Below are 11,422 nucleotides of genomic sequence, written 5' to 3'. Positions count from 1 at the left end.
AGGGCTAAAAGTTAACAGCTGCAACACAAACGAAAGAACAAACGCAGCATTGTGCATTGTGTTCCAAGAAGTTAATCTATGAAAGCATAATTTTTACTTCAACAATCGCACACGACATTGAAAACTGCAATAAGATTAAACCGCTAATTCGAATATCGCTTCCTATTACCCGTAAGAACACAAACTTGCCTATTGCCCTTGACTTTTATGCCTACACATGGTGGAGACACGTTTCCTTTATCTATACTCTCACGTGTACAAGAAAAGGAGAGAAAAATATAAAAGAAAAAGGGAAGAGAGAAGCGGTTTACCTTCCATGGTGTAAGAAGAGCCTACGTGCTGAGAAAAGGGTCGCTAGGGAGGTCATCGATAAGCCCAATGCTGGTGCCGGTGGAAGTGTGGAGGAGGGCGGGATTGACATCATAGATAATAAACGGAGAACGTTGGGGGTTTTTGGAAGGAGTGGGCGTAAGAAAGAAGAACAGAGAGACGAGTTGAAGGCGTGTAAAAGAAGAAGAAGAAAAGGAGGAAAGTGGGACCCTCAAGGAGAAAAGAAGAAATGAAATAAAAGACCTAAGAAAAAAAAAGGAACCATATAAAATTGTATCAGAAGTTGTGGGCCACACAAATGATAGGATGGTCAAAACATATAAAAAAAAAGTGTCAAAGCCATAAGGGGAGTGGAAAAAGCGCGAGCTCGTAACGATTATTATCCAAAAAAATATTGGAGAAAGTGAAAGGTGGTAAGTGACCAAGTTACCCAAACGTGCTTGAGGCTAAAAGAATTCTAACCCATTGTCCATTATGGATCCATCGCCATCACAGAACCCAAATTTGTGTACGACGCCCAAGGGGCAGTCGGAAAAATTTGTGTTTGAACAGCTCTTTCCTGAGCCTAGAACTTCTCAAAGGAGGTGCTTTTCAAACCCTCCTCCTGTAGAGAGTGACTTGGGCTGAAACAGATGAGTTATAAAAAACTTTGCTTCAAATCATCTTCTACCAGAAAAACTAATCTCTCTGACTAGAGAACTCTCCTCATACTGACCCTCGAGAACTGACTGATGCTGAAAAATTATAAAGAAAGATCTTGGGATTTATACAACGAAACGTCAAATCAGCACTCAAATGCGACTCAAAGTCGCCAAGGGAAGGGTGGTTTTCAATCCGAAAGCATAAGTCACCGCGTGAAGGGAGGCTATAAGCATAGAAAGCCCGATTAATCCGAGTTCAATGCAATCTCGCCGGATTATATTTCTTGTCCTTCAGTGACATGACCAAGTAAATAAATTTGACAGGGAAGAATGTGAATATCACTGATTTTTCTCCCAAAAGTGAAGGTAGAAAAGAAGTCTCTCAAGTAAAAGGGACGATTAAGACGAAAAGGAAAAAAAATTTGCTTGTGGCAGTCAAACGGCCCTTTTGGTTCCAAGCAGTTATAAACAGAAATTTCACAAAGAAGCTCGGGAATGTACCAGTGAAGCTCGCACATTTGCAGTCCATCATATACAAGAGTCCGTCCGACAAGTCATGTTTCAGTCCCCTCAACGTATCTAAGCAGCAGCATTTGGAGGGAAGACCTTCTTGATGAACTCAAGGAAGCGCTGGGAGTAGAATCTTGGGTCCACCGCTGAGATGGACAAGGAATCGAACTGAAGGGACTTGTAAGCATGCTCGATCTTCTTGCCCATATTGTACTCCTGCAATATATCGATGATTCCCAGGTAGAGGACGACATCGTACACTTCGTGAAACGTCTGCTTCTCCTCTGTTCCTGGAATTTGCTCTGCCCTTGCAGGCATGTTGACTCCAAGCTGAATTTGAAGTCTGCGCAAAATTTAGTATAGGATAATGTTTAACTAGTGCGCAGCAGCTGAAGTATAAGAGAATCATGGCCTTCATCAGATTCAACAATATGAGGTCCAATCTCAAGCATTGGTCTTCCATCATTCTTATCGAAAGAACTCTCTAATCTCACATTAAAAACTTAAAATAATTTGCAGCTACAACACTTAGATTTAAGACTACCATAGGTTTATGTGTTGGATAAATAATCAAGAACCTCATTTGATGTATTGTCTATACCACTTTAAGCAACCCTGATCTAGTCTTTCATCACGCGTTGATCGTCTGTAATCATTCAATATTTGACTTGAGGTATCCAGAAACCACACCTTGCTGTACCAGGAAGTAGGAGATCCACCTCCTCATCACCTGCAGCGGATGATGCCCGCAACCGGCTGCCTCTAATATGAGGACCCACTACAATACTATCATCTTCTGTCCCTCGAGGGACCAAAACCAAGCCTTGTGGGTATCTTTCATCCTCTAGAGTATCTGTCATTCATTCAAGACAAAAGTAACATCAATAGACTAGTTTTCCATCCTTGACAAGGGTGAACAGTGGGACTGGACTAAATCTGAATTTGTGTGCATACGAATGATGATAATCATGCACAAGAAATTTCGTGCTTGTGTAAATGCATAAATTTCTTCCAATACAATGTAGGCAAAGAAGTCTTGAAGATGGTTTGAGAATATCCTTTGCAGAAAAAGAAGGCCTATACCAGACCAAAAAAAGAAGGCCTATAAGAGCCGAAAGCAGAGTGTCTGCCATATACTGCTTACCTTCCTCAGCAAGAATCCCCAACATTTCGGTTGTCATTCCTTGATTATAAGAGACAATAGGACGTAGGTGCTGCGGAGCTCGATAATGTACACCTAACAAAAGGCTATAATCCATTATGTGCTGTGCTTCTAAGAATTTGGCATCAATCTCTATCTGCCTGCAGAAGACAGTGTTAAATGCTTAAGTCGACAGTATAATGTCTTCAAAAGAGCTTGCCCATTCTGAAACCTATATGTCATGACACTAATTATCACAATACTTCATCTTTAGGTTATTATATAACCCAAAAGTCTAATTGCTAATAAACTCTTAAAAAGGTTCAATCAGGTAGTTGCTTTAATTATGGGATTCACAAGCAGTTATATAGTGATCCCTTCTGTTTAAAGAGTGGAGACATTGATACAATTACCAAAAAAGAAGAAGAAATCTTTACTGGAAGAAACTGCCAAAATTAGAGAACGTTAAAATGCTGACTTTTAAACATGGTCCCCAGAATATGGAAAAATTTACAGTGGTTGAGAGTGAAAAACTTGTCCCACAAGTCCCAGGTGCTCTTATGCAGCTATGCTGAAGGTTCTCTCTCTCACAGGGAACTTGCCTAAAAGAACAATGAATTAGAAGTAACAACATTTTTTTTTTTTAAGGAAGAGACAGAAGATGCCAGATGTTTCGAATAAATTTCAAATAATTTCTGACCAGGCGCTGAGAGTTGCAATCGGAAAACAGGCTCATAAAATGAGCACATCAGAAGTGAGGATGCACCAGACACTCTTTGAAACACACAAAGGACTGTATATATGAATCGCAACTGCACTTTTAGGAAAAGGAGATCACATGTTTTGAATCTAAGGTAAAGAGTGAGTTATTTGAGAAGGTTATCCCATGTAAGAGCCGGCAAACAGTAAGAGATGCCCTGGTCCTTAGTGTGAGTAGACTGAAGCAGATGGAACAAAGCAAGAAATTAGGGTCACTAAACTAATGATGGCATCTTCGTTGAACTTAGCTGATCCGAGAAAGAATGCCTGGATTTAGTTAAGTTCGAATACTACCCATTTTTTCCCTTTGAAAATGTGTGTGTGTGTGTGTGTGTGAGAGAGAGAGAGAGAGATCTTTCATCCTTTAATTTTTCTACAGGACGATAAGTCAATTCTGATGTTGGATCAGAGTCTATATATGAAGTGCTTGATCTACTGTTATCTATTTAAATTGAAGAGGTATTCAAAATACAGCCTGTGTTTTTTAATCTAATGAAAATCAGATCGTGAAACCATCTGTAAGGAATAGGTAATAACTAGAATCCCATACTCTTAACAGAAAATTTGAACATATGAGGCAATTATATGGAAATCAAAGCAGAAAATGACACCTACATCATGTATTGACTTTAAACCTTTAATTCTGACACATCGCTTACTCTAGTCAAGTGCACCAGAATAAATAGAATATTTATACTGTCGATATTTCTTTTACCTAATTGATAGCCCGGCAATATGTAAACAAGTGACAAAAAGAAAGACAATACCCTGATTAAACTGCACTTCATCACTTACTGCATTAAAGCATCCTGCCAAGAAGGCTCCAAGTAGAAACAGTAATTTAGGTCCAAATCTTTGAGTATTGTGTTTTCATCTATTTCAACTTTATCTGCAGAACGCCCAAGCGAAGACCCTTTCAGATCAAATCTTCGATGGATCCGCAACTCAGTGCAGAACATGTTCCCCATCACTACAAAGCGAAACTGCACAAAGAATGAGCTAGATGAATATGTTAAGAAAAAATAGACTTCCTACCCTCCACATGTTTCACAAAAGATTTTTGTCCTATTTATCACATAAAGAGCATTCCTTGATATATGATGTGTGTAGAAAGGCTATATGAAGAATAATTAAGACAATTAGCGATAGTCATAGTTAAGTTGCATACTGATGCTTACCTTTTGACCACTTGATGGCTTAATCCTATGAAGACCAAAGAATTTTGTAATAAGCGTATTATCATATGACTGCACATGATGATAGTAGTTTGGAAGCATTCTCAACAGAACCTGCGAACCACAGAGATACAATACTTTACATCAACAACAAAGAGAGTTCAAAGCATACAAGTTTTAGATAGTAAAAAGATTGTGGATGAGAAAAACAATTACAGGAAGATAAAGGATGGAGAGCACATTGAGCAATTGCAAGTTTGAGCAGTTGATGCTTATATTTACCACATTCCTAATGAGTAGAAAAAAATTTCTTGACAGTGCACTCGAACCAATAGGCACGCAAAGCCCAAGTGAACTGTGTGAACACTGAAATTACTAAAGAGAACTTTTCAGCCATGGTGTTACCAGAGGACTTCATATTTCCTTTGTGGGTGCAGTGCTTAAACAGTCTCAGGATAACACGAAAACTTTGTCTTTTGCAGCAGAATGGACAAAATGCCTACATTGTCTCAACGAAAAGTACTCTTGTGGTTGAACTGCCATAGTTAATCTGGTAGACATCCCGTCACAGCAATTACATGTAATACTCGGTGCTTACACCAAATACATAGACAAGAAATCAAGACAAAATAAATTGCTACCAAGGAATAGAAAGTATGAAAGGAAGATAATATACGAATTTTTGGTTCATAAGATGTCAATCAACATCCCCATTTTCAGACAAAAGTACAAGTGGGGCACATGGATCCCAAGAAAAAGAAATATTCCCACTGAAGTATAAATTAGGTGCTTTCCCACAGGCCACTTCTTTTAATTACAGCTCCGCTATAATTGGTACAGAGAACTGAGCACAAAAATACATTTTTTGTAAGGCGAAGGCTAAAATAGCAACACCTGAAACCATGATATAGGGGGAAAATTCCTCATTGAAAAGAATACACTGATCTAAGTAATACAGATCTAGAGTAAACTTTTTCCAAGAAGGAGATTGAACTTCTAATTCAGAACCAACCAAACTTTCCACTAACAAAAATCAATCCAAGTAGAGATGGCAAACCTTCACTTCAGATTTCCGGAGGGTCTTAATCATAAACCGATCGTCTTGAGACAGGAAAAAAACACTGCCGCTCTTCCCAGGTGAAGAAAGCTCCCTCAAGGCATCATTTCCACAAATGGAGATCATATAATCAGCAGCGTCAATTTTGAACATCTCTCTCAAGTTCCTATAAAGAATTCGACGGGAAAATTTGATTACAAGAAACAAAATTTGTACTTAGCTAGCTGAAGCTATAGGTTTGCCAAAAAACGAAATATACAACTGAAAAACCACTGTCTCTTGCATAACACGTTGATGAGATTGAAAAGCTATGCTAAGGCACACGATTAACTTTAAATATGAACTAAGAGGTGAATTACACGTTCCTGACGAGTTTGACAAATCCTATAGTGCAATAACATGCAGCAAAGGGCACAAGAAGACAACCAATCATGAAGGTAGAAAATGAACTATTCAGTGAATAAGTACGAAAGGTGGAACATAAGCTCATTTATGCTCGACAATTAGTCTGCTCTGCAATCCTCAGCAAAATTAATCTGATCCAAAATCTACAATTCAACAAGGAGTTTTGTTGGTGAGTCGGCCCCGTACCTTTGTCCTTGCATAATGAAAGGGAATGCAAATTTGAATATATAACGTGACAGGCAACATGTATAAGAATTAATTGAATTCTTGACTTTCCAGAGTGCTTAAATCAAGCAGTCAAACATTGCCATGCTTGTTCACATGCAGTTATACACATCGACTAAAGGGGTAAAGTTCGTAAATGAGTTCTAACTGTATCTTGACCAAAGTAGAATAGTCAAATAAACGACCTGAAAACCATAGGACAATAGTCTTTCCACTTGAAACCTTCCGACTTGTGAGGCGGTGTCAGTTGGGACCCTTCGCTAGGAAAGTTCATCCAAAAGCTCGCCCTTGGACCAAAATCAGATGCTCTAACTTCCCGTTTCTGTATTGGCGTGATTTTTCCCACAGTGTACCTGAAGGATACAACTACCATTTAGCATTGACATTTTTGGGAAACAAAGCATTGAAATTTTGGGGGAAACGAACATATTGACAGTTTGCATGAGATTTACATTGCAACCACGTATCAGCCATAGTAAACTAATTTCAATATTTCAGGCACCACATAAATGAAATTTGAGTTGCATCACTATTGCTTCTTTTCTCTGATGTCGTGACACCATCCAAGAGGACCATCAACATAAGTGCATGCCCCATTGTCTTCACCTCAATCAATAAATATTCTCAGGTGATGTTACGCTGTTCAGTCTTCAGACAACGGACTAGGAAATAAAGGTGATCAAGTTTAAATTGTGAAATTGTGAGTGTTTGTTGTATAGAGACAGAGACCAGAAGTTTCTAGTAAACATGAAATCAAGGATGTCACTTGCAGCTTATTAAGCTTAGTGATTTCAAATGTACCTGATGCCAAGCTGCAGACTAAGCATCAAATCATAGCTCCTGTGGCCCTTAAAGATTGCTTCTCCTAGCCTTATAGCCTCTTTGGCAAACTTCTTTTGCCGCCGTCTGGCTCTCCTAGATGAAGGCGAGAACTTGTTACTCAACACAACCTCGCTGATCAAAACACCTTGCATATACTCCCTTTCCAAAATAGGTATGTCTGCGTCAGCCTCTTCGCCTCCATCTAAGAAAGATTCAGATAACCCCATTGAGGAATCATGTCCGATTACTTTTTCGATTGATACCTCAAGACTCCAGCGCCTTTCTAGGGAAACATTACTGCCTCGAGACTGTTCCAGATTCAAGAGGTTTCCCTTGGACAGTTTATCAGAGGATGAATGTCGGCGGTCCCCCCAGTCCCCACCGACTTTCACGGGCCCCATGTCCACGGATGAAGCATGATGGATGTGCAAGTGGTTCGGTTTCTTCAAATCCGGAAGCAACCCTCTTTTCCTCATAGCATTTAGGTAAAGTACCAGAACAGGTGGAAACCGACTTCCTTTAGGATAGAAAGATCCTTTCCCATCCTTCAAGCCTCGTGTCCACATCCCGACAAAGCAACCGCCATCGTTCCAAGTGTATACTCCAAATCCATGCATCATGCCGTTCAACCAGCTTCCTTCAAACGAATCGCCATTTACCCATGTAAGAGTTCCCTTACCGGACATCTTGCCACCTTTCATGTTCCCGAAATACACATTTCCATTAGCCCAAGAATATTTACCGGGCCCTTCGGTCATTCCCTGGATCCAAGAGCCCTCAAATACATCTCCGTTGGGATAAACTTGGTATCCCAATCCATGTTTTAAATTTAACCTCCACCGTCCCTTATATGTCATCTTATCAATGCCAGTATACGTCCCTTCCCCGTGTATGTATCCGCCAGAGAATTCCCCTTCATAAACAGCTCCAGAAGGCCAGCTGATCCTTCCATTCCCATGCCTCATCCCACGTCTCCAGTCACCCTCATACAGGCAGCCATCCGGCCAGATATATGTCCCAAAGCCCTCAGGCACATTGCCAAGCAATGACCCAGCATAGGATTCCCCATTTGGAAGCGAGAGATTCCCAACTCTGAATCTGGTGGACTCTGTTTCGCCATTGGTTGACGTGGATAGGCGGTGCTTGTCATTGAATATAGTTGTATCGAGAGATCTTGTTCTGTCTGTGGAAGAAAGTGCCCCTTCAGCATTAGCAACAGTGGCCACAGGTCCTGACATGCATAATGCCGAAGGGCTAACGATTCCTTACAAGAAATTTGGGAACCAGGAGGTTCTCATAAGCCAGACAGCCAAATCAGATGATACGACACGATCCAGTGACAAGATCCAGTGAATCCCTCGAATGCTCGTCGTAATAGCTGATGAAGACAGAAGAGAAACATTACACAGTCGGCTGATAAATTTTGAGAGCACAAGATGGATTTATGAAACAATAATACTAGTAGCAATGAAAAACTAGATACACTCTACGGAAAAACTCCATTTTTCATATTTTTAGGTCAACACGGGCACTGATATCCCAAAAACGAAACGCTAGATGCAGCAAGCAAGCGAATACAATACTGCATGTAGTGTTGATACATGAACATCCTCTCCAATTTCCAGAAATCAACATTTAATGCTAAATTAGATACATCATATACAATTAGCCAAAGGACAAAAAGTGTACGGATAGCAGAACACGTGCAGAGCTCCAGAACCAGATTAACAAATTTCCATATATGAACTTGATCCACTCTAAACTCTTCACCATACATTTCCAATTTTCCAGGCATTTAACAGCAAAACTATAGATATTAAATAAAATGTGCTTTATTCCTAAAGATTGAATTTAGATTTGAAAAAAGAAAAGAAAAAGAAAAGCAAGCTGCTACTGGACTGGCATACAGCTGATCCATGGATCTGAAGATGAAATCTTTCTTCTTCAGCCATGAGTCCAATTACAATGGGCACAACAAGGAGCTCAAATCAAGCCACTTAGCTATCGATCAAAACGAATAACAAAGGAAAAGGCAATCACTTGCCTTTGGCCATGCCAATTTCCCAAGTCTCAAAACCTTACCTTTTGACTTTCCCAAGGAACCCAAAAGTTCTGGCACTCCTCAGGTCGTCTTCTCCAATTTCCAAAGCAACCCAAAAGCCAAAATCATTTGAAAGCAAGTAAAGAACCTGAAACTCACCGCATTAGACCCATCTGAATAGAAAAGAAGAAAAACAAGAAGCTATAAACCCAATAAAAATCTGAAATTCAATCCTGAATGCATCATACACAGTAAAGAAAACTAGAGCAAGCCCATGATAAGCTCATCCACGAAGAGCATAGACAAGAAGAGACAGTACCCGACTACAGAGAGAGACAGAGAGAGAGGTAGCTGTGGGTTAGTTACAAGTAGAAAAAGGAGAATGGAAGAGAAACCCGAAGAGTTACGTGCTTTATCAAAATTGGGAAGGTTCTGAGGTTAGCTAGCTATATGGAAAGCTAATCCCTTTTCGAGGATGACCGAAACGGGGGTCCGAATCCCCATGCTCATCCAAAAGGCGCTCCTGAAGCCAGAGCGGGATAGACCTTTTCCTTATATATTCTTGTCCTTTCGCAGCAACAAGATGCCCAAGTAGAAATAAAATATTTGTTCGGTCCAAGAAGAGGAACAGTTGCTAAGATTGAATAAATGCCTTTGTATTTCTTTTTTGTCCTTCTTTTACACTGTTTGTGTTGGATCCTTTCCGAAAACCGACAAGACTTGCTAAAACCCATGTCAGGAGAACCACTCTCTTTCTCAACTAGGGCGTTTTGATAACTTCGTAACGTTTTATTTTTTCATTCAGGCTTACGAAAAAATAATTAATTTGAAAAATATATCATCTGAAATAATTTAAAAAAATAAATTTTCATAGATAATAAAAAATATTTATTTATTTATTTATTTTTATAAGCGATGCAAGCGATCGTATTTGGAAAAAATATTTTTCACATCATTCATTCCTCCCTAAATAGAAACGAACTCTATATCCATGTTTTATCGATATGGGCACTAAAATTCTTTCAACCTAAGTTTATTTTTTTTTCTTTCAAGTGCCAGAGGGCTAGTTTTACTTTATTTGATCTTATCATTTGTTTCTTGGAAGTTGCCACGGACATTATTTTCCAACAACTGTTTGGTGTAATTTTCACCTTTATGTCGTATTTGTCTTTTCGAAGTTTGTGATGCACGGCACTTTGACTTATTCTAATGTTGAGCCCCCATAAACTTTCGGAATAAACTGGCATCAGCATATAGATTTACCAGTAAGTTTTTTCCAATATAAATAGTATTTTTAATTTTAACACGAAATGAGCAATATTTTTTTTTTTTACTTTTTATATGGAAAAGCAAACTGGCTATGTCCTTAGATCATTATAAAATTATGCTTTTGATTGACATCCGTTTAAAGGTTTTTGTCTCTAGGCTCTGTGTTGAACTTGGCTCCGTTTGCTTCATAGAAAATGAGTCGTTTTTGGAAAATGTTTTCTAGGAAATCAATTTCCAAGAAAATGACTATATTTTTCGGTGTTTGGTTGAAATATGAAAAAGACCAGGAAAATATTTTATGTTGTTTGGTATGGGAAATTGGATTTAATTTTCCTCCATGCACTTATGTTAATAATTTATTATTTTTTCATCTTTTTCATTTTTTATTTTTTAAAATTGAATTTTAATATTTTATCTTTTTCCCTTTTTTTCTCCTTCATCTTTTCTTTTTTTCTTTTTTATGTTTTTCTCTTTTTTCAATTACAATTTTCTGCCGGTCGCCAACCACCATGACGGCCAACGACCAACCGCAAGCAACACCTAGCCTCGCCGGAGGCCGGGCCTCATACAAAGCCGGTGAGGCCAGCGGCGGCTAGCCCGGCCTCGTTCTAGGCTAGCGATGGCTCGCTTGGCCTTGCTTGAGGCCGGCAACGACTTGCCCGGCCTTGCTCGAGGTCGGTGACGCCTGGTCGGGACTCGCTCGAGGCCTGCGACACCGGGCCTCACCTGGCCGCCCACCGGCTATGGTCGTGGTTGACGATCGGTCGAGGGAGAAGAAGGAATACTAAAAACAAATAAAGAAAAAAAATGAAAAATGGGAAAAAAAAAATAAAGGAAGTAATTAAAATAAATTTTATCTAAAAAAATAAAAAATAAGTTTTTTTCGAATTTTGAAAAAATAAATAAAAAGGAAAAGAAAGAAAAAAATAATTAAAAGGAAAAAAATAGTTGAAAGAGAGGAAGAATGAAAAGTGTAAAAAATGTTTTCCTCTTCTAAACATGAGAAATCATTTTCTTTAGTTTTAGAAGGTTTTTTGTTGACCGGAA

The 11,422-nt window shown here is 39.1% G+C and overlaps 1 protein-coding gene across 5 annotated transcripts; it reads right to left on the bottom strand.

The window, feature by feature from the left end:
* Positions 1–1,266: 1,266 nt before the first annotated feature.
* LOC115735069 (phosphatidylinositol 4-phosphate 5-kinase 9) lies at positions 1,267–9,690 on the bottom strand. Of its 5 annotated transcripts, XM_048271261.1 has the most exons (12): positions 9,502–9,690; positions 9,110–9,254; positions 8,335–8,443; positions 7,045–8,244; positions 6,429–6,596; positions 5,614–5,779; positions 4,560–4,670; positions 4,177–4,364; positions 2,626–2,783; positions 2,172–2,334; positions 1,511–1,824; positions 1,267–1,480 (listed from the first exon to the last, which is right to left on the bottom strand). In XM_048271261.1, exons 2-11 carry the CDS (start codon positions 9,117–9,119, stop codon positions 1,551–1,553), a joined length of 2,547 nt encoding a protein of 848 aa, XP_048127218.1. In that variant the 5' UTR covers positions 9,120–9,254; positions 9,502–9,690; the 3' UTR covers positions 1,267–1,480; positions 1,511–1,550. The 5 variants fall into 5 exon arrangements, with proteins under 5 accessions (XP_048127218.1, XP_048127215.1, XP_048127217.1 ...); XM_048271258.1 differs by having other exon boundaries at positions 1,267–1,824; XM_048271260.1 differs by having other exon boundaries at positions 1,267–1,824; positions 9,514–9,690.
* Between the last annotated feature and the right edge of the window lie 1,732 nt (positions 9,691–11,422).

Source organism: Rhodamnia argentea, chromosome 10 (genome assembly GCF_020921035.1).
Source record: "Rhodamnia argentea isolate NSW1041297 chromosome 10, ASM2092103v1, whole genome shotgun sequence".
Classification (NCBI taxonomy): domain Eukaryota; kingdom Viridiplantae; phylum Streptophyta; class Magnoliopsida; order Myrtales; family Myrtaceae; genus Rhodamnia; species Rhodamnia argentea.
Note: the sequence above shows the minus strand (reverse complement) of the source record. Positions and strands in the feature narration are given on the sequence as shown.

Bases quoted from the DNA above. Each gene is read 5' to 3' on its own strand.
- LOC115735069 (XM_048271258.1), bottom strand. The intron at 6,597-7,044 runs GTACATTTGAAA...TGTATCCTTCAG, and splicing joins AGTCTGCAGCTTGGCATCAG to GTACACTGTGGGAAAAATCA. The intron at 2,335-2,625 runs GTAAGCAGTATA...AATGAATGACAG, and splicing joins GGGGATTCTTGCTGAGGAAG to ATACTCTAGAGGATGAAAGA.